The sequence below is a fragment of the Aethina tumida genome, chromosome 3 (assembly GCF_024364675.1).
Source record: "Aethina tumida isolate Nest 87 chromosome 3, icAetTumi1.1, whole genome shotgun sequence".
NCBI classification, from domain to species: domain Eukaryota; kingdom Metazoa; phylum Arthropoda; class Insecta; order Coleoptera; family Nitidulidae; genus Aethina; species Aethina tumida.
The window spans coordinates 12,392,593-12,417,079 of record NC_065437.1 but is presented as its reverse complement, the minus strand read 5'-3'; the positions used below and the strand labels follow the sequence as shown (position 1 = coordinate 12,417,079).

Below are 24,487 nucleotides of genomic sequence, written 5' to 3'. Positions count from 1 at the left end.
GAACAATTTTAATAGCTGAAAGAATAAAGTCTCTGTCTCAAATATATTGTAAGAAAATGCAAACATAAATTTTCAACAGAAGGCAAATTTTATTTTAAGAAAATTGGTGAATAAAATATTTATAATCATACCTTCTTAGTTCTTAAAAGCTTTAATAACCAAAAAGGCACACTTGTGTCTTTTAGATACATTATTTTTCTATATGACATCATGGAAACGTAAATTTTAATTAAACATATGTTTTATTTTAAAAAATTTAATGTATAAAGCATTTGCAGCGACTTTCCCTTTGTTCTCAGAAGTCTCAGTAACCAAAAAAGACATTGTCCGTCCTTTATAATGAAAAGTGGGTACGAAAAAAACGGGTTAATTAATTAAAAAAGTCCAGAGAGATTTTTCACAACTATAACTTTTATATAGTGCGACAATACACTAGATGGGAATTAATGACAAATGATAAATCATTGATTAACCATAAGAAATAGGGGGATTCAAGATTAGATCCTTATGGTATACTACAGAATATAGACTTTAATTCATTGTTGCTGACATCATTTTTTAATTTGTTGAAGATTTAAAAAGTAATCAATCCTGTCGAATGCTTTCGAGAAATCTGTAGAAATAACACTGACTTGACCACCTCTATCCATTTCAATTGCTCAGTAAACATTGTTAACTTACCGATGCTGAATGAACCTGTGTTGGTTGAAGGACAGATAACATTTGACTTGATACAATGATGTAAAGACTGCTATTTCAAATATTTTTGATTGAGACGAGGATTTTTCTCTTTAAGTTATTTTGGTAGGTTTCTTCAAATTGACACGTTGATCAAGTAGTTAACATCATATTTAGAGGGGAATTATCAAAACAATGAGTTACCAAAGCTTGTCTTAACGAAGTTCTTGTATATTGTATACAGAATAGACTATATCCTTTTAAATAAGAATGTAAAATGCCTGATGAATAAATTACGTTGATTGTTACTATTCTTCCCCTAAAATATCTAACATGACATCATTGTTGGTGTCATCGATAGTGTCAAACAAGTTGTTATAACTATAATGTTAGGTGGATGAAAAGGAACGAAAAGAAGAGGAAAGGAAGGGAAAAGAAGATGGCGACAACATTCTTCGAATTATCGAAACACTTGAGTTATCAGAGTTCAAATTGCCACGTAAAAATTACTCATAATTCTCACCCTTGACATTATTGCCTACCCACTTTATTAAGAAAAAATTGGGTTGTTGAACTATATTTCAAATAAACTATTGTATGGAAGAATATAAATATAAATTTTCAATAAGAAACATTTTATATTTCAAAAAATTGTAGCATAAATGCTTTATAATTGTATCAATTTCTAATGGCTGGAAGAATAAATTTTCAGTTTCAAATATATTGTAATAAAACGCCAACATAAATTTTCAATAGAAAACAAATTTTATTTTAAAATAAATATTTATAATCACACCTTAGTTCTTAAAAGCTTTAATAACACAAAAGGCACACTTTTGTGTTTTAAATACATTATTTTTCTATATGACATAATGGAAACATAAATTTTAATTAAAAACATATTATATTTAAAAAAAAATGTATAAAGCCTTTACAGCGACTTCCCCTTTGTTCTTAAAAGTCTCAATAACCAAAAAAGACATTCTCCGTCCTTTATAATGAAAAGTGGGTACGTAAAAAGCGGGATAATTAATTAAAAAAAGCTCAGAGAGATTTTTCACGAATCCGAAATTATTTGCGGACGGAACAAAGGCGCATTAAAACAGAAGGACACGGAGATGCGCGCGACCTTTTTAACTTAAAAAAACGTGCAGAAAATCTTTAATAATAGTTGGCGCGGATTTCGCTTACATTTGCGAGTAACAAATGATACGCCTTTGATGTAGTTTTTGTCCGATGGTGGCGAAACGCGGGAGCCGGGACACAGTTAAAACCCCGAATCGCTTGATGTTAAAAGGTCTTTGATTAATGTCTCTATGTGGAAAACACATTTGCGCATTTTCCTCGCATTCCCGTCCACTTTTTCGCCTTATCAAAAAGAAAAAATATTAGATCGCCGATCCCGTTCACGGATTACGGATGATTTACAATCGGTGAATTACGCCCGGGACGGTCCCGCATTAACCTGTTTATGAAACATGTACAATTAAACATCGTCTTGACTGACGATAAAGGATCGGCGGCGAAAGATTAACGATTCGACCGCAATAAATAATATCGGATAGCATTAATATTTCGTCGGGCACTTGAAGAACTCTCGAATTATTTAACACCGGGCCAATACGTCATCTGGCAGCAACCTGGAGACGCGGAGACAGGAACGCGAGCGGGCGACATCCCCAAAAGCTGGTGAACGAACTCGCGTTCATCACTAATAAAAACAACGGGAGAAAAAAAATACAAACTTCCCATGCTAAAAATAGGCGCGGACGGAGCGTGTTATATTTAACTTCGGGGGGATGTCGATTTGGAAATTTTCTAGTTCGGCGGTAGGTACCGCAGGGTTACGTTCGCCTAGAGTACCTACCTCCCGCGAACAATCGCCATTTAGACACTTTTCGCACGACCGAAATGTAACTTCGTCTTAACTTATTTATTTATTTATTTATTTAATTATTTATTTATTTATTGAAGTAATTTATTATTGTCAGTATAATTTGTTGTGGGAGTTTTGTTCAGTGCGAATAGGATTTTAAACGAAACGTAAGTAGACACAATAATTTTTATTTATAAAATGGTCTAATACCAAAATATCACCAAGGTTAATTCAGTTTAACTGTATAATATAATTTTATCAGTTTATTTTTATTTAAACCATTATTTAAAAAAAATCGTATAAACGTAAATTAGGATAGTAAAACATTTTCTTTCCTAAAAAGTTGTTTGTAAGTACTTTGGCAGTTAAGACATGTTCAAATTACTAATATTATTAAATAAAAATTACTATTTAATTAAGTACTAGACAAGTTAATCAAACTAAGTTAGTGTAGTTTGTGTAGTGAAATATTTCGTTTTATAAAAATGTCTTCTAAAACATTTTCTGAATAGTCAATTGATTTTTGAAATAAAAATACTTAAATTGTTGTTTATTTAAACTAATTTTTAAATATTTCGTCCAATAAAACTATGAAATTAAATTCATTTACATTTGTATATGTTTATCTAAAAATTATTGTTGTTATAAAATTATTATTCTTAAATTAATGTAACGTTCTCTTCTGAAATTTTTTTTAACATTCCTATTCCTCAAAATAGACATTTAACTTCGATAAGTGGAATCGTGACTTGCCAAGAAAAAACTTTGGCTTATCAAAACTTCAAGTTGTCAAATAAATTACAAAATAAGTATAATACACCGGGTGGTCCAATAGTGGGGGTCGATACATTTCTTAGAAACTACTAATCGAATTGAAAAATAATATTATTATTAAAATTAGCTGTAAAAAAACATTGAAAATATATTTTTAAGCCGCTAGTGGACTTAACAACACTGACTTATCGAAAAAATTAATTTTTCTTTGTAATTTATACAGGGTGATTCATCTAACTTATTCATTCCGGTTACGCCGGAAGTGACATTAACATATTTTTAGATTTTTAAATTTTACATTTATTTATTTTATTGTAATCATAGCAGTATGCTGCTATCATTTTTGTATTTAATTTAAAAATAATATTAAATATTAATCAATAAACATAGAAAAATGATCGTTATTTTTACATTTTTGCTAAAATTTCTGTTAATATTCATAGTATGTATAGTAATGTCTATCTAAAATAAATCGATCACTCAGTATAATTTTGGAGTACTAATAATGGTTCCTCATAGGATGGTCTTTACCTTAACATGTGTGCCAAAAATGAACATTCTAGCATCAAAATTGGGGAGTTTACAGGTATTTTAGTTAGATCATCAATCTGTCAATATTTTTGAAAAAAAAATAATAACCAAAAACAATGTATAGGACATAATATAGTCATTTTATTGGAAATTACATGTAAAATTTAAAGTGACATTAACATTATTTTTAAATTTTCTACATTTATTTATTTTATTGTAATCATAACAGAATGCTATGAATGTCAATTGTTTTGTATTTATTTTAAAAATAATATTAAATATTAATCAATAAACATAGAAAATCGTCGTTATTTTTACATTTTTGCTAAAATTTCTGTTAATATTCATATTATGTATAGTAATACTATATCGAAAGACTTTTTAATATCCAATAATTTATACTAAAACGTTTATGGTGTTTTGGAGTACTTACAATGGTGCCTCATAGTATGGTCTTTGGTTAACATGTGTACTAATAATGAACTTTGCAGCATCAAAATTGGGGACTTCATAGGTATTTTAGTTAGATCATCAATCTGTCAATATTTTTGGAAAAAAATAACCCAAAAACAATTTGATACATGATATAGTCATTTTATTTGAAATTGCATGTAAAATTTAAAAATCCAAAAATATATAGGCTGTTCCTTTAAAAATAACAAAGTTAATGTTACTTCCCGTAAAACCATAAAAGAAATTTTGTTCAAAATAAATTAGAAATATAGTTCAAGTTATAATTGATATAAAAATTACAAATCAATATGTTTTTTCGTTCTTCATAAATTTCTAATAAATAATGAATCACCCAGTATATTAAAATTGTATTTAACTTATTTAATTGTTTATCTTAAGAACAATTCTCACTTTTTATGACATTCTTTTCATATTCTTGAAAACGAAGTATAAGAGATAACTTTTAACTTTACTCAATTTTATTGAGAACATGTTGAACTTGGTATAAAAGAAAATAGTTTTGTAATGTTATTTTTTTCTTCAAAAGTCGTTTCAAAGAATAATACATTCTAAATTACATCTTCAACGAAATTGAGGAATCTCCTACAAAATTCGACCTTGACTTATCAAAATTGAAGTTATAAGTAAAAATGACATGTAGGAGTTATGCATTTAAACATTATTGTATTAAAACGTTTACTTTATTAATTTATAATATTTTTTCTGACATATTCTTAACGTAAGCTTCACAATTTAATTATAATTATAAAACACTTAAGAAAATTATACTGAAAACTATTCTGAAGTAAAGAAAAGCCCATTTATAAATGAACGAACTCGAAATAGTTTTCGTCGTTGACGAGCCAAACACAAATTAGACCCATTTAATTTTATTGCATTTTTTAATGTAGATAATTCAGAAAATTAATGTGAATCAACTTGACCTTAAAAATTGCACGAACTTGTGCAACCGTTGTGTTATACAGGTTGTAAAATTTATCACGTGCCTCCGTAGGTCGAAAATAAACAAAAAAGTTCTATAAACGTCTGAGACGTCCTCATTTTTGGAGCAACGCACTCGTTTTTGGCACGGACACAGAAAATAGCTTATATTTAAAATTCCGTTTCGTATTTTTTATTATTAATCTTTGTTCGTTTGGACGTTTTTAAAGACGGATTTGTGCGTCCCGAAGTAAAAAACGTGAGGTAACTCATGTATCAAATGTCAATAGCCGGCAGGATATCCGAACGTATTAGGCTGCGGCACGCTTTCACCACCCTCGCTCAAATCACGGTGAGTCGCAACGTTGCGACCATGTGCACCCTGCAATTAACACACAGTCGAGCGGGGACGACCGCATCTGGTAATTTAATATTTGCGTCTGTAAATCATAAACATTCATCCATCAATATCCACTCCAATTGCGACTATTTATGTTAATTTGTTATTAGACGTTTGATTGTGGTAATTTCAATTGAAACCAACATCGATTATAAACTAATTTGAATGTGAATGCTGAGGAATATGTATGCATGCATGGAACGAACGATACTGAATAGTTTAAAACTGATTTTCAGCAATTAAGTAACTCGCAACTATTCACTGAATTCCCAGAAATGTTCTAAACATAATTAACTAGATTGTAAAGACGAAGCCAACGCTAACGTATCGATAAAATTCGGAGTCGAATCAAACGTTCTGCTTACGATCGAGTCGGAGATTTAAAATTCAATTTGAATATAAAAATGTTATTATCTCATAGAAAATTGGTAAATATACATGCTAGTTTTGCCATATACATTAGCATATATATTGCACGCCGCTCAGAAAAGATTCTCTTTGGAAAGACGTTATTTTCATTTTTCTTATTTAAATATATCCAAAAGTCTCTTATGAAAATTTATACTGAACGCGTCGGCTAAAGAGTTTCGGAAAACCCTTCGGTAACGTCGCATCTAGTTCTGGTTCTTCATAAATTTCTATTAGATGAATGATAGTTTCGAATGAGGAAATATGAAAATTGCCCACGGTAATAAATTCCCCTTAAATAAGGTGATTTAAAGTTTAAACTTTTAAGACTTGTTAATGTTTCAACTTCCTAATGTGTGGAAAATGAACAACAATAATATTATTAGTTATAAGTAAAACATTTTTGTTCCTAGGGTATTCTGGAATTTTCGTTTTAAAATTTAGACATTATTCTTTAATTAATCAGAAGTTACATTCAATATTTTTAACAAAATTCTTAATTTTTAAATTATTGTTTATTTAAATATTAAATAGTTTTATCCAATAAATGTGTATATATAAATTTCAATTAGATAATTGTGAATGAGGAAATATAAACATTGCCCTCAGTAATAAATTTCTTTTAATTGAATAGTTTTTAAGTAAAAACTGTTGAACCAACTTGTTTGTATTAAATATATATGTTATTAAGTATCGAAAAAATATTTAACTTTATGTATCATTCTTCTCTTTTATATAACTCTTAATCAACACAACTATCACCATCGTAGTGAACAACGTTACTATAAGTAAATTCGTACCACGAGGAACAATTCTGGATTCTTTGAACTGAAGTAAAGATGAACAATGACAAAAATAATTAATAGTCGCATAGAAAAATATCAAGGCTATATGATGGATGAGAATTTACCAAGATTTTTGATTATTGACTGAAGAAAATCATTTTTGAGTAATATTTTCATTAATTTGGTCAATTTATTAACCAAAAAAGAGTTCCATCAAACATCCAATTTTGGTATCCACAATTTTTGTGTAATTAAGCTTCTTTCAACATTTCCTCATAATAGTTCAATAATTCCTCATAATTTACTTTCAAGTTATCACAAATTTGTTATTTGTTATACTATATCTAAATATACTATCTTTATATCTGTAAAGAACTTCAAAAACGTTTTAACATTTACCAAATAGAGAATAATTAAGTTAGAAACAAATAGGAATAAAGTATCTTCATCAACGAACTTTATTATCAATAAATTATTAATGAATATTATTCCATTCTTCAACTGTAGCTATAGAAGATCTGGAATACTCATGGAAGGATTTAAACGGCATCGAAGTAATTTGGATAAGTAATCTCATACATGTTCAATTGAGTGACCACTCAATTCTTTCAATTTCATTCTCTCTAAGAACGTCCTGGAACCCTTGGATTCGATATATACAGGCAACTTCGTCCATAATATTCTATATATTATTTATATTATAATAATATGGTCTATATAAATTTGTCCAGTAATTGTGACAGGAACAGAACCAAAATAGTTCTTCTTCCATACTTTACTGACAACACTGACTCGTTGCTTTGCACTTCTTTCTCTCCAAACAATTCGGTAGTCATCACTCACCATCCTCTTCCGAAAAAAGAACATTCGATCATTGGGGCAAAGACCAATTTTGATGAATTTGGCCCATTCCAACGTTGATGTTGTGTGTCTAAGAATAGTCTAGCCACTTTTGAAGGTCCAAATGATGATAAATAGGTGGATAGCTTTTAACAGCATTGGGAGTACTTATTATTACGAATGCCACCATTAGACGGATTACGATCTAGTTATTTGAACTGTATACCTCTCTTGGCTGGCACTTAGACGTCCATTTCGAATCTAGGTTCTACTGAACCCTTTCATTGGTTCGACGAATGATCCTCATAACCATACTGTGATGAACATTCAATCTTCAAGCAATTTGCCTTCCTCATGAAGAAAGAATATCCGTAAACAAATTTTATTAGTTAATGGGTATTCTGGCATTTGTACGATTTTTTAACTTCATTAAATGTCTAAGGATACACAACTAAATGGTTCTTTTTGATTAAAATTGTGATATGAATGAAATTGTTTGCATTTTTTGCTGCGTTTTAAGTTTTTTTGACACAAAACAGTTAAAGAGATTAAATTAAAATTTAAGAAATAAATTAATCATTTACATGGTGTTGCAAGACTTTTGAAAATGACCTTTTAAGACAACGTCTTCAATACATTGCAGCTTTTAAACCTATGAAACTAGAATTCTTCACTTACAGCAGCATTTCCATATGTATTTCGAATGAGACAAACCTTCCTCATGAAGAAAGAATATCCGTAAACAAATTTTATTAGTTAATAGATATTCTGGCATTTGTACGATTTTTTAACTTCATTAAACGTCTAAGGATACACCACTAAATGGTTCTTTTTGATTAAAATTGTGATAAAAATGAATTGTTAGCATTTTTACTGCGTTTTAAGTTTTTTTACACATAAACAGTTAAACAGTTTGAATTAAAACTTAACAAATAATTTGATGATTTACGTGGTGTTTCAAGACTTTTGAAACTGAGTTTTTAAGATATCTTCTTCAGTACATTGCAGCTTTTAAACCTATGAAACTAGAATTATTCACTTACAGCAGCATTTCCATATGCATTTCTCCATTTTGAATGAGACAAGACGCTTCTGTCGTTTTAATATATTTTCTCTAAGCATAAGAGAAATGACATAAAAAGCTTTTAAAATATATTTTAAAATGTATTAAAATAACTTTTTCCATTACTTAATATTAATGCTAGTTAAAAGTAAACATTTTTTTCATTTTTCCTCGGACTGAAACACGATTATTACCTGCGAACTTCGTAAGTACCTACGTAACGTCCTGAATAATAAATAAAGCCTTTCACTACAAAAGGAACTTTTGTATTTTGCAGAAGCGTGTCGGAAACTTTTGAAATTAGATTGTTTTTTCGGTCCGAAACGTAAACACCATGCCTGAATAAATTGTATCTCTTTAAAGGACGATCCGAAACATCTGTTGGAATGAGGACGAATAAAAGTCAAAGGAGCAAAAATGCCCCCGATAAAATCTCGCTCAAATGGAATTACTCGACTTGGATTAATGAACTGGCTATCGATCTAATTGCCGAAACCTAATTCCGTCCAGACACTTTATAAAGTCATTTCAGTTGCAGTTTATTGACGTCGCAAGAAAAATCTCGCCAATTTTTAGTCGATTAGTCAAACCGAGAATAGAACTGCCGCCATCTGAAATCCATCTACACCATTTGAATAATGATGCCGGGTAACTTTTTCCGCGCGTAATGAGAATCGGAAAGCCAACAGGGGACCATCAAACTAGGAAAAAATACCGGAGAGAACGTCGGAAATGTATGCAGATGCGCGTATCGCTTTTGTCTACGGCCCGTGTCAATCAACTCCCCCACTTTTCGATTGCGTCTTCGTAACTGCGACAAAAAATCTTCGAAACAAGTAAAAAAAATGTTAATCCTCCGACGTGGCATCATTAAATGCACCGAACTAGTCGCACAACATCCCGAAAGCCATTAGGAATAGCAAAACGCCACTGCTGCCTTTACATAACACTCCCCAGACTTTACAACAATCGGAAGCCGCCATTGCTGCATTTGCAGAAACACATATCCCCACATAAATGCAGTTAAGCATATTCCATTTATGTTCGTTTGTCTTCGGACTGGCGTTTTTATGTCCCTGCATCAAGTATAACTTCCAAACTTGTGCATGTGTTTTAGAGGAATAAACGTAATTTAAAAGTGCCACGAGCATTTTTGTTCGTGAGGGCGGCTTATAAAAATCAATTAAACTATAAAAATACCCCATTAAATTTATGATTCATAAAAGTTTCATCGGGAGCATTTTCAATCTAGATTAAACATTTAATGCGAAAATTATACGGTCCGCCAAAAGAAACTGTGATGGCTGTAAATATTTATTTCCTCATAACTATGTATATTCCTTTAGATAAATCCGAAAGTTTCCGTTACATATATCAGAATTATAGGACATCTGTCAGTTAGTTGGAAACGAAATGGCGGATTTATTTCTGTTCAAGGCTAATGGTCTGTAAAAGCTAAAATTCCAGTATGTGTTCGTTCTTTCACGAACTTTCCTGTTGACAAATTCCAGTAATTTTCTATTTGGGATTAAAGATTGCGTTATCTACAAGATATGTTGCTCGTTTAACCCCAGCTTCAACTTCGGATTGCTCTCGCAATCATCCCTTGTCATCCAACAGGATAAACTCTTGTGAACCTCCGAAAGAAGTTTCCATCCTTGCTGCAACAAATTAAAGTGATTTGAGTAACAAAGGGCCCCGTATGGTAAGCAACCGAAAACGGCGCGACAATAAATTTAATTGAAAAGCAACAATTCAAAGAGCGAGCGAAACATGATGGCGTACAAACCGTGCCGGGAACTAAATCATGTCAAGCCCAGTTTCTATTTCCTGAACATGGCTCTCTTGCCTGGCTTATTTGCGAACTACTTGCTTGAAAATTTTTCCCGGTTATATTTCATTATGCAAACGCAACACAATGGCACCAGCGAAACGAAAATGCGGTACAAAGGGCACTGTAAAATTATGCGATGGGTTTTACGGTTGACATTGCCAGCTTACCGGAAAGACAGAATTCCAGAGGATGTGACGTCAAACGGCGAGACTGGAATTTCCGTTGGCGTGAGGTTTTGTTCGGCGATTCGCGTCGACTTGGTGACACTTTTCTCACTATTTCATCCGCCGCCCTCTTTTTTTCCGTTTCGAACGGCGGACGCCTATTTGCAGAGACCCGGAGCGCAATTATGACTTTAAACAGATTTCGTGCAAGGATATCGGATGGGTCGTGCGCTTTTTTGCACCGCTGTCGGAGCCTTAATTAAAATTCGCGCTGTTGTTCGCAGTCCAAACAATTTCCTTCTGGCTTCCCTTAAATGTACAATTTACTTTTATGATCTGGGTGGTTCCGCCACATTTTCCCCCGGAGCAATTAAGAATCCAGGTGAAATTAGATAGTCTTTGCTGAAAAATGTTATTCTTTTGAAGCAGAAGTAAAAATTAAAGTAATAGACAAAATGCAAATCTCATTATAAATCTCTTATTTCAAGATTCAATTCAAAAAGTACTGAAATTATAGAGATTTACATTAGTGTTCGCAATCCGACCAATTTTCTACATGCTTCCCTTAAATGTACAATGTATTTATTATGATCGGGGAGACTCTACTTCATTTTTCCCTGATGCAATTAAGAATACATTTGAAATTAGATATTTGTTCTTTAAGTTATTTTTTTAAAATAATAGTAAAAATTAAACTAAAAGATCAATAAGAAAATCTCAATACTCCTGCGTCGAAAATTGTAAAAAATAAGGCGAATATTTAAGGTATTGTTAGGTTAGATTCAAATTCAAAAACTATTCCAATGATTTGCCTTATTGTTCGCATTCCAAGAACTTTTCTTCTGGATTTAAATTTCTAATATGACCAGGTGATTCTCCTCCATTTTGCCTAAGAGTAATTGAGAATCCAGAATACTAAAAAAATTGTTAGTATTTTAAAACAATAGTAAAAATTAAAGTAAAGAACAAAAAGAACTCAATATAAATCTCCTATTTCAAAAATTGTCAGGGGCGTAACAGTTGTAATAAAATAAAATAACGTCCCTGCATATTTGAAGTTATATTAGCTTAGGATCAAATTCACAAATTATTCCATTGATTAACATTTTTCGCTTTCACCTTAAAACAATCGAGAATCCAGGTTAAACTAGATAGTCATTTGTAAAAAATTTTTTTGGATTTTTAAAACAGTAGTAAAAATTAAAGTAAAGAACAAAAAGAAATACTCAATATAAATCTCCTCTGTCGAATGTCTCCCGCATATTTGAGGTTATATTAGGTTAAGTTAGATTCAAAATCACAAATTATCCCAATGATCAACACTCTCGAAATTTATGATATTGTTTGCAGTCCAAGAAATTTTCTTCTGACTTCCTGTAAATATACAATTTATTTTTTATAATCGGAATGATTCTACTTCATTTGACTTCAAAGCAGTTGATAATCTACGTGAAACTAGATAGTCGTTACTAAAAAAATTGTTAGTCATTTAAAACAGTAGTACAAATTAAAGTAAAGAACAAAAAGAAATTCTCAATATAAATTACCTATGTCGAAAATTGTGAATACTTTATTGCCAGAGGCGTAGCAGTTGAAATAATAAAATGAAGTGCCCGAATATTTGAGGTTATGTTAGGTTAAATTAGATTCAAATTAAAAAATTAACAATGATTTTTAAAATTTGTAATATTGTTCGTATTCTAAAAAATTATCTTCTAACTTCTCTTAAATATACAAATTATTTTTTATGATCAGGAGATTCTAGTTCTTTTCGCCTCAAAGCAATCAAGAATACAGGTAAAACTAGATAGTCATTTCTAAAAAAAATGTTAGACTTTTAAAACAATAAAAATTAAAGTAAAGAACAAAAAAAATTCTCAATATAAATCTCCTCTGTCGAAAGACACCCGCATATTTGAGGTTATATTAGGTTAGGTTAGATTCAAATTCACAAATTATCACAACGATCAACACATTTAAAATTTGTGATATTGCTCGCAGTCCTAGAAATTTTCTTCTGGTTTCCCTTCAATATACAATTTTTCATTTTTCTTTGATGCATTTAAGAATCAATCTGAAATTAAATAGTCATTGCTTAAAAAAATTTGTTATTCTTTTAAGACATTAGTTAAAATTAATATTGTAGTCAACACTCTTATTATAAATTTTCATACGTATATAATAAGAATATTAGGAAATATTGATATAGAGTTAACTCCACTTTGTATAATGCATATTCTTATATAAATTTTATATAAATTCCGTAAAGGTAAACAAATGTAGTAAAACCTCTCCAAAAAAGGTATTTTAAACTTTTCAGATCAAATATCATTTCATTTTATAAAGATTATTAAAACAAACTTCTGTTAATTTAAATATTAAGTAGTTTTGTAAGCATTATAATGAAATAATGAAGTACATTCCTGTCTTGAAAAGTTTTAAGCACTTTAAACTTAAATGTTCATGTTATTCAGATGATAAATATACACATGTCTGTTTATTAAACATTAAATAGTTCTATCTAAGTTTTCTGAAAGCTAATTAGAATAATAAAATATGTTTACTACCCGCAAAATTCTTTTTAATAATTTTGAACTTTTAAAATTAGATATTATTATTAAATACATAAATTATTATTAACTAATATTAAATAGTTTACTCCAAAAGTTATAAAGATAAATTAGTCAACTGAAATATAATAATTATTAATCTAAGGTCTGTTATTGAATAAATCTGTTGGCAACCATATTTTCTCATTTTTTCCTCTGTCAGCGACACAAGCCGTCAACATAAAAATACCAGTAACGACATAATCAAATGAGCATAACCAAGTTAATGCTTCCATTCCTATTCGGGTCGAATAAATCACACTTGCGGATAAATGAACGTCTTGAAATGGAGGCCTGTTTCCGATTGCTCGTATAATGCGTTTCTGTCTTTTCCAATCCGCGTTGCCGCCACACTTCACTTCAGTTTTAACTCGAAACTTAATGGATTTCGGATTTACGTTCGCATCCGACCAGACACTGTTTCGGACGGACCTTAATTTAATTCCGATTACGAGAACGACGACTACATTGTCGCGTGTAATCGGAACGTGGGAGATTTTGGGGGGTGTTACATGATTTTATCAAGGCGAAATGTACCATTAGACATGCATTATCGCAATTGTACAAAGATATTAGGATCCGTGACAGATGATCGGGATGAGACGCTACTGAGGGGCTAATTCGAGAGACAGACGCGCGTCTCACTAGACATTTATAAATAGCGGCGGGAATTCCTTTTAGATCTGCTAGACGTATATGTTTAGGTTTTCGCCCCCTGCGAACTTTGAGTGCATACGTGCATACACACATCATCATGCAGTCAGAACTCCTTTATTTTCACTCGGAGCATTAAGCTAAAGTAAATTATTCTGTGCTAAAATTGTTCTAAAATTTTATCTGAATTTTATCTAATTTACATTTTAACTTTTGATGAGTAATTTGATAATAATCTAATTACAGTCAGTTTCGAAAACATTACAATGTGAATCAATTGATACAAATGTATTACATTAAAAGTATTTTAAAACTAAACAATATTTTAGAAACAAACAAAGGAGTATGAGTTAAAGTTTAAATATTCAGTATAGCATCTTTAGTAAGTTATAATGGCTAGTGACATCTGTTGGAAATTTCTTAAACTTGAGTAAACTTTGAACATCAACTTATTCAACTAGAAAGAATCTGAGACAAAAATACCATTTTAACGATAATAGTTCTCATCTTGAGGAGAAAAGTGTGAAATTTTACGTCATAAAACTGGACTAAACACTCCGATTCAAATAAAAGAAATATACATTTATTTAGAACTAAATCACAAACATTGTTTTCATGAAAAATATACTGGCTTTATTAATGCAATTCTTTTAAACATATTCGACTTTTAAAACAATTCGAAATATAATGAAAGATAAAATATTTGATTAAGAACTTCACTATGTAGTTAAAGTTAGTAGTGACATCTGTAGGGGATTCCTTGAACAAGGATAATCATGATGAAAGTATTCTTCTCTTTAACTCCTAAAGCTTTGCTTGTGTCTCAAAGATTACTTTTATCAATATTATTATTGTTATTACGTGATACAATATTTATAAAATTGTTTGAATCATAAATAATGATAAAAATGAAGATATATTACGAATAAATACGTATATACTTTAAATTTATAGCTCATAATTATACATTCTATTAATTAGCTAATTAACATATTTAATAATAATTAAATTTTTCATCATCCACAAATCACTAATTGAACATTTAACCTTTTCCATCAAGTTAAAAATTGCGCAAACGAAATTTATTACAATAATAAATATCAAAATTTATTACGACGATAAATTACAAGTAAAAAAACCATATTTAATGAACGCGTCCAATAAGTCAAAAGGGTGAAACTGAAAGTAGACGTGTATTTTTAGAACGTATATCTGCATCATCTGCATTTATACTTGTCCCTTATAAGTGCACAACACTCGAGCCGAAAGAGTAACAACATGGTGCAACATGTGGATGTTATTACCTTTTATGATCTTTTAACTTTCCGAATTGCTTCCTCTATTTGTTCACTGCTAAAAATAACAAATAATTAACCATTGTGAAATTAAGATGAATATATATGTCGTTTTGTAAAAGTTTATTAACGAGGTGTCAGAGTAAAAAAACTTGTTTTCGGTTGTAACTGGCTACTTAAAAAGCCGTGGATGGCAAATTAGATATTAATTATTTATTTTGGTATAATTTATGCGCATGAATATTCAAATGCTTTCAATTTATTAAACGTTCGACATTTCTAAATTCCATCATGTTTTTTTTTTTTGCAGAAAAATGGATTTCCGACAGAGCATAGATTTCGACAGTTTCATGGAGAGTGAAAGTATTGCAGCTTCCACAGAAGAGATCTTGTGGTCGGATGATGACACCATTATAGCCGAGCAAGAAGTGGTGTGGAATGAAGGTAACTCTCAAAATAATCAATTAGGTTTTTACAAAAAGCTCATTGTTAATTCAATTAATGACGTTGCTTTAAAATTTTAATTAAACTTTCGATCGACACCGTAGATTATGCAGTATTTCTCACACATTAAATTTCTTACGTCTCATAAGTACAATTATTTTTTTATCGTCGATAGAAATATAGGAATGCTTTTAAGTGATCGTTATAAAAGCATCTCATTTTCCATTTCCCTTATTATCCGGCGTAATTATGTGAATCGCGGCTAAATTGCCGGGACATATTTTTATCCGGGGATGCGTTAGCGTTTTTAGCACCGTAATTGTTTAATCTCGTTTATTAAGTATTAAAAAAGTAAATCTCGGAGCGCCTAACTGGTTGTAAGAATGCGGTTTTATTGTTGGAATATGTTTTTGCCATTAAAATAAATACCTTCTTGCGTACAATATAAAAATTCGCCGCGTTAACTTAACGATTTGCACTGCAAAATTGCATGCCTAACGTCCGAATGGATTTCATTCCGAAACGAAAATTCGTTGTCTAATTATTTTTGACGGATGGCCCATGGAAGCGGATCCGAAGGGAAAAAGAAACTCGAATTTGTCGGCAATTACCTATTGTGGGTCATTATTGCTCGGAAGAATGAAGACATCAATAAATTTTGTTTTGTGAAAGCCAACCGATGAAATTATTATGTGTTACTGTCCGGTAAACATTGACGTATACCAAATAAAACAACAATTTTACGACTGCATATTTTATGAATTATTAGCTACGTACACATTTTTGATATGTTTTATTGTAAATATTTCAAAAAGAATATTGTCAAAAACAAAATTGTTAAAAATTTTAAAATTTCTCAAAATATTTTTTTATTGAATAAAAATCAATTAATTAAATTCCTGTTACCTAATAATAATGTACTATCTGAAATTTTAAATTCATTTTCATTTAAATAATAAATAAATAATTTAAAATACCAAATTGTATTATTTTAATCATTTAATATGGAAAAATTTTTTTCTGAAGTGAAAACTTCTGAGCCGCACTTTTTGGTAGGGGAAAATTTTATGGGTTCACGTCACCGACATGCTCATGACCGGCGCACACGCAGAGAGGTGTGCGCCTTAGACACTTTTTGAATGGGTAAAATCTCGTGCGTTCGCGTCACCGACATGCTTATACTAGTATATCTGTAGCTATACAGCTGACGTATAGTGCTGTGTAAATCTTATAAGTGCAATTGAATGGATTTAGTGAAAAATTCAATGTTTATATACTGTGCATTGTTAAAATAGTATTCTTGTTTGATTATTATTTGAATGGCCATGTCCAATGATGAAAACTCAGTACTACAAAATATAAAACGACAATCGATGCCGTTTTTACGCGATACTTAGATAAATTTGAATTAAATATTTTCATTTCTTAGTTTAGTTAGCATAAACCTATTATATCTTTTTTAGAACAAAAAAATAATTGAAAGTACAAAAAGTAATGTTGAAATTAATGATGACATTGATGGAAACAATTAAAATAATAATAAAAATCAAGTTATTTAGAAGAGTTTAATTAAATAATTAATTAGTATTTTAATATGTGTATTAAAAATACTTAACAATCATTGGAAATTTTTAAGTTATTAATTATTTTTGACAAAACAATAAAAACAAAAATTCTTCAGAACCATTTAAAGATTGTAATATAATTCTTTCTAAATTCAAAATTTATTTATTAATAAAAATTATAACAATTTAAATTAATATATTTATAATTAAAGAACAATAAATTATAATATAAATACAAAATTTAACATATTACACATATTACATATTTTTATTCTATTAATAACAATAAATATTAAATATAATATATATCAAAACCACTATTTTTCTCATATATAATAAATTATCATGTTAATTTAATTATGTGAATAAAAATATTTAGTCTTTTTAAGAAATTTCTTAATTTATATATATTTTTTGACAAATTAATTAAATATAAAAATTAAAAGCATTTAAAAATTCTAATTAATATCTCCACATAATACAATTTTTTCGAAGGTTTAAATACATTTATATAAATAAATATTTAAGTATTAAATATACAGTATGTCAAAGTCATTCAAAACAAATTCACAAAATTCAGGTATATTAAAAATATTTAATCTTACGAAATTCTTAATTTATAATTTATTTTTAACGATATAATAAAAGGATTTAATTATTTTTTCGATATAGTACAATTTTTAAAAATTTTATTTACAAATTATTTAAATTTAAAATATATATAATTGTAATTAAAGAAGAATGAATTAAATAATAATAATAACAGTAATAAATATTAAATATAACTATAATTTCTTACATACCATATAATAAATTATCATATTGATTTAATTAAGTATATAAAAAATATTTACTCATTTTAAACAATTATTTTATATGATATTTTTTTATAAATTAATGAAATACAATTTTTTGAAAAAAGAATTGTTCTTTACAATTCTACACATAATAAATTTTTCATTTATTTTAAATTTACTTATTAGTATATTACATTATAAATTATAATAATTTAAATTAATATTAATATATTATAATATTAAATTCTTTATAAAACAGAATAAAATAGGCCTTACAACATAGATATAATAAATTTATATAAAAAGATAATAATAAATATTAAATATAAAATGTGTGAAGGCCATTTAAAAAAGTCCTCAATTATAATAATTAGTATATTAATTAAATTCCAAGATTTTTCAATTAATAACCACAATTCATAGTTGATGGATTTCAATTTGATGGTTTTTGGTGTCAATCGAGACTTCTTATTGTTCTATAAGTTATCAATTGGATTTAGACCCGGACCTTACGATGGGTAATCGAGAACAACTCCAGACGCATGCTTCGGATCACCTATTACATCTCTCATATCACATATTTACACATAAAACGGCCCATATTAACATTAATTTTTAGTAATGGTACTAAATATTACCAAAAAAAGAAATCTTAAACCATAACGTTTCCTCCATCATGTTTCAATGTTTTTGAAGTGTATCTAGGGTCAAAATTGCTTACGATTGGATGGTTTATTCTAAAGTACTCCTAAATAGTCTTCGCCAAAATTCTGATGTTGTTCAAATATTCTTGTTTAATACTAATGATTTATTTTTTGAAACACGTTTGCTAGTTTTATTTGCCTATAAGAAAATTTTCCAATTTTTTTGTGTATAAAATGAGTTGTTTTTTTTAAGTTTTATTTTGCATTTTAAATTGCGTGTGTTATTTCATATTTACGTTTATACTGACTGGACAAAATTTGAATTGAATCCTTTTATTATATCTTACAAAATATTTATTTTCAAATATTTTGCTATTTCTCTAGCCAGCACCGGACACGTAACAAATAAAAATTGTAACTTGTTTTAAACAACACATTTAATGGTGGACTATGCTTTTCAAGTAAAACTTTCAGGAGATAAATCACCCCAACTACAACAATAAATTATGACTTATCTCGAATTCAACAGTTAACTGATACCGCAAATTAACAGGTATAATATAATTATCAATAATTAAAAATCTTATCGAAAAACTTATTTGCAGTTAATTTTGCGGAGGATTTATCGCGGTAACTAGCCAGTACAAATATTTCGTTGTTTATTACAAGTATTCCGTTACTGATGAAAATCAGTTGAAAACCATGATTTATATTTTGATGATGTTAGTTCCTTCCGAAGGATTACAATCCCATAAATTAAACAAGATTAACTGCACGGACTTATCAGGTTTATTTGAACATGCTGAAATAACTGAACGATTCTCATACACACACGGGGAATCCACCCTTTAATCTCTGTTTTAGAATTTTTTCACGTGGCTCACTTTAATGTTTCATTATAGATTGTCGTGCACCTGTTGAAAGAAATTGTTCCCGGACTGTGCACATTAATTTATTGCTCTTGCGGTTTTAATGCCGTCCGAAATGTAACTGAAACAAGTGAAATATTTCACGAAATATTTTATGGTTTAACGACAACGATAAATTCAGTGCAGCTAATTGGTGAAATGTTTACTTTACGTACCATCGAAAAAGTGGAACGTTTACTGTTAATTTTTAATAATCATAACGCAACTGTTTTAATTCCTTGAAATTTGAAGATTAGCGACAATGGTGTGTTACTAAATATACACCCTCCACCCACAACTAAGTATATCTTTGCGCAAGTATGACTTTATTCTATTAAAAGACAGTGTGAACGACTATTTAAATATGCTGGTACAATGGCCTACGTACCAAAGATAGCCTACGTTACTACGAGAATTAAATCTATTACCGTGCTATTTTGGGACGTTAATACGTCTGAAAAATTATTATTGTTATTATTATCTGGAAAGTCCGTAATAGAAACACACATACAAAGTTTTATTCCGGTGGCCGATTTACGTTTACGATTGTGATTACAGGTTTATAATTAATTGGCAATTACTTGCAAATGACTGGCGAGATTAAGGCTGGATTTGTCCCAAGGGTCGCAATTAACAAACTTTTTGTACGGCCGCAACAACAAGTGTTTTCCATATACAAACAGCACAGTTATTGGTTAACGCCCGGGTTTTAATTGTTCTCAAAATTGGCCGACGATCTAGATGGTCGACTCTTGTCCCAGTTCGACATCAGACCCGAGCCACACTGATTTGTTTACATTGAACTTTCTTCATGCAAACGTTTCTCTCCTCAATATAAACTAATACGGCAACTGTGAAACAACGGTCGTGAAACGTTTATGAGTGCACCAACAATAAACAGGATTTTTTCCGTCCGTCCCGTATTTTATACCCTCGCTGTGGGAATATCGGTCTTTCTGCGTGAGATTTTATCGTTTGACTTATATACACGGTTGAATATATGAAAGGCAAGTGCAGTGCACCTGTTAACAAAGACATTACCCACTATTTAAGACGGCCGCGTTCTGTTACGGTTCGGACGTTATCTCACCTGTACATCTGGATGTTTATGGGGTGGTTCGGATACCAATCCGTGAAATTTGATATTAAAAAGGGTGTCAAAATTTAAGGGTCCTGTCACGGAGTTCTTTACGAGTTGAATATTCTGTTGTCTAGTTTTATCAAAGTTAAGAACATATTGAGATATTTGGATTAGAAAGGCAATAAAAACTTTAAACAATTTTTACGAAATAATAACAAAAAAATCTGTGTGAATAATGTTTTTTCCTTTAATTTACAGCTTCTAGAAATGGACAATTATACGTCAAAATAGAAAAGTTTAAAAGTTAAAATAAATCCAATTAATATAATATCATCCAAATTTTATTACCAACTTTGAAAGTTGAGTTGAGTTTTCCAGAATTTTTTTTGAGGTGTCAGTTTATGAAAATGATAAAATTCTATTAGCTCAGTTATTGAAGAAAAAAATTATCTTCAGAAGATGAAATTGCTAATACAGTCAATCAAAGCGAGCTTAAAGATAGATCTATTGAAAATGATACACAAGAAATTCTAAGGGAGAAGTCATGCAAAAAGGAAATTTAAGAAAACTAAAATGTTTCAATTAGGCTAAGCTATGAATGGAAATTACTAAAAATTACATTTTTAACTCACTCAAACAAAGAAATTTTATGAGTTAAATAACGTAAAAAAATACATAAAAATCTAATAAGTGGAATTTTAAAAAATAATATTTTCTATTGCTCATTTCTGTATCGTAGAGATAAATAATCGTAACTCCACTTTTGATGAAATTGTTGTCAATTTTAATACTTTGTTGTAGTAATAAACTGTGTCTATAGAGGTTACCTAAGTTCACGAATTAGAAAATGTGGCAAGTTAACTTTAGTGTCCAGGTAAACAATGACGTGTCCCCCGTCACATTATTTATCCCATCCAGAATAGAAATCTCATGGTTATAATAAGTTACTCGTGTCTAACCAAATTTGTAAGAATTTTATGCTACTTCACCAGCTACAGTTTTTTTACAAAAAAAAGCTTTCTCATTGCAGATTTTATATCTTTGAATATTGCAAAGAATTGCCAATTCAGCAAAAAAGGATAAAGGGCATTTCAAAAAAGAACATACTCACCGGTTTAAATTTCTAGAATGGGTACTAGTTTAATTTCACCTTTTTGTATGAAAATATTTAGGTATCTCAAAAAGAAAACAATGATACAGACAGTGAATAGAATAATTTTGTTCAAATCAAAGCCGTTTTAAATACTTACTTCAATAATAAGCTATTTATTTTTGTGTTGATTATAAAATATTTCTCATTTTTACTAATAAGTTTTACTAATTTGATTATTGTATGTATCTAATATTATTTTTTGATATCCTATCTTCATTCTTTTATTTCCCTGAGTTTTGAAAAAATAAGAAAAGTCGTCCATAAACAAATTCTAAAAATTTTAATTTATATATTTTTTAATTTTTTTGCCTTATATCCACACACAACCCTTACTTACGCAAATCCTTTATTCCATAAAATTTATTATAAAAATGTACCTAAACTGCAAAAATTTTATTTTTGCCTTTTTCTTGAAAATAACTAAATTGGACTTACTACTATATGTAATTATGTATTTGTATATACAGTAGTGACCACAATTATGGCAACTTGTTAAAATGTATTAAAAATATAAACTATACTACTTTAATTGGATTCCAGTGTATCTAATCTTTTTGTTTTTTCTGTTATTGTTGCGTCCAGTATGTAGTTAATTAATTTAATTTTATTCATTAACTGCGCATGTTTTTTATTTTCCAATAGACAAAATTACAGCAACTTTTTACTTTCTAGTATTTCAATGATCCGTGTCGATTGAGTCAATTATTTACCAGAGGTCTTTTCCTTATAATTATTTAATAACGGGTCGTAGTTAAACTGTATCATGTATTATAAGAAAAATTATAATTTAGCTTTATAAAAGGAGAAAAACAAATAGAAATTGATCAGAGTTTACAACTCAATTGACTTCTATATTAATAAAGAAATTAGAGAAACGAGGCTTGTGGCGGCTATGAAAAATATTCAGCGAGTTCGAAAACCTGAAAAGAATAAATGGATAATTCATTGTTAAAAACAATCAACTCTTATCGTTGACTCAAATGAAGGCTAAGCTGGAGGAAATAGAACTTGCTGAAATTTAGTTTAAGGTATGTGAAAAGAAGATTAGTCGATGTGGGCTTGTTTAGCTAGAATCTAGTAAAGGAAACTCTACTTTCTACTAGGAATGTGAAGGTCCGATTTCGCTCAGGAATGTCTCCACTAAATAGTAGAATTGTGGTGATGGGTAGTGTTTGGGGATGAGTCTACGTTAAATTTTTTAAAAATAACGTTTTAACATATATTAGATGTCTTATAGGAACAAAACTAAACAAAACGTTTGCTTAATCTACTGTGAAACAGGGTGGTGGGTTAATCATCATATGGGAATATTTCTCTGCTTTTGGCGTAGGTCTCCTTCAACGTATAGAAAAGACACATGGACTGATTTATGTATAGGAATATATTAAACAACATTTAGCCTTCTTTTATTTATTATCTAGTAGCATATCCATTATTTTTAATAGCTTCTAAACACCTTTTCTTCATTGATTTTGATAGCTTTTCAGTATAATCGTTTGAAATTTCTGTCAAGTGATTTTGAACTTCTTCACTCTACGAAGACAGTCTTTTGCAAGGATTTTCCGATCAATTTCTTCTCAAAGGTTTTCCATTGGATTGAGGTCTGGGTTTTATGCTGGCCATGGCATGACACGTACTCTTTGAGAAGCGAACCATTCTTTTATTAACATAGACGTATCTTAAACTGATGTTTCTTCGTCAAATGGAAGCATTCTAGATTCTAGAGAATGACACGATAAACAAAACGTCTAACTTAACCAGTGGGCCCGTGCCAACCCAGAATAACATACCAAACCATAACGTCTCCTCGCTGTTCTATAGTTTACAGAAATGAAGGGCTTCATTGTTGGTTTTCTGCCATAGAAACCAGCTCTTTTTGGTCTTCATTTTATGGTACTCACCAACATACTGAGTCCGTTTATTTTTTGATTTATGCGGGATGCGCTGATAAAAGTGTCGCAAACAACAAGTGTTTTGTTTTCCTGTCCACAGATCTTTTGGGAACTCCTTCCAGGGTATTCCTTCTGTTAAAATTGGAAATCGTCCTTGAAATGATCGATCTAGCCATTTTTAGCTTTAAGGAACAATGTCGGGCACAGAAATAAATTATAAAATCAATTTTATTGAATATTGGGTTTGGTTGCTTTACTTATGAACCCTGTCCGAAATAAAATGTTGTATAAAAACTACGTAAATAAAGATATCTGTATATAAATTGAGGTACGAGATGTTTAGATACTTGTTAATTATAAAATTAATTTAAATTAAAAAAAATTGTTGTTTTAATAAAATGATTATGTTTTTTAATTTGTTGCTCTACATATGAGCGATAGTGTATAGTATAAAAGTGTTGGTTAATTTTTTTTATTTGGAGTGGAAACTATATTTGTCAATGCTTTTAAAATGTCGGAAAAAAAGGAACTTTTTCCAAAAATATATAACTTGTGACATAGTAAATTATCTCTGGCAATTTTAAGAATAATTAATATTGTTGTCTATGAATATCTAAAGGACGTAACTTATAAGTAATTTTATTTAGATTAGAATATTATATATCTCGATATGTACCAGAAATATAGTTATATCTTA

General features: G+C 29.6%; 1 protein-coding gene across 2 annotated transcripts in view; it reads left to right on the top strand.

The window, feature by feature from the left end:
• Positions 1–2,579: 2,579 nt before the first annotated feature.
• LOC109594762 (protein TANC2-like) overlaps positions 2,580–24,487 on the top strand; it is an 88,647-nt gene continuing 66,739 nt past the window's right edge. The window contains exons 1-2 of one of the 2 annotated variants that reach the window (XM_049964285.1): positions 2,580–2,721; positions 15,617–15,750. In XM_049964285.1, coding sequence (XP_049820242.1) covers positions 15,621–15,750 — 130 coding nt within the window. In that variant the 5' untranslated portion in view covers positions 2,580–2,721; positions 15,617–15,620. The remainder of the gene's footprint in view (positions 2,722–15,616; positions 15,751–24,487) is intronic. The other variant, XM_049964287.1, reaches the window with a different exon arrangement.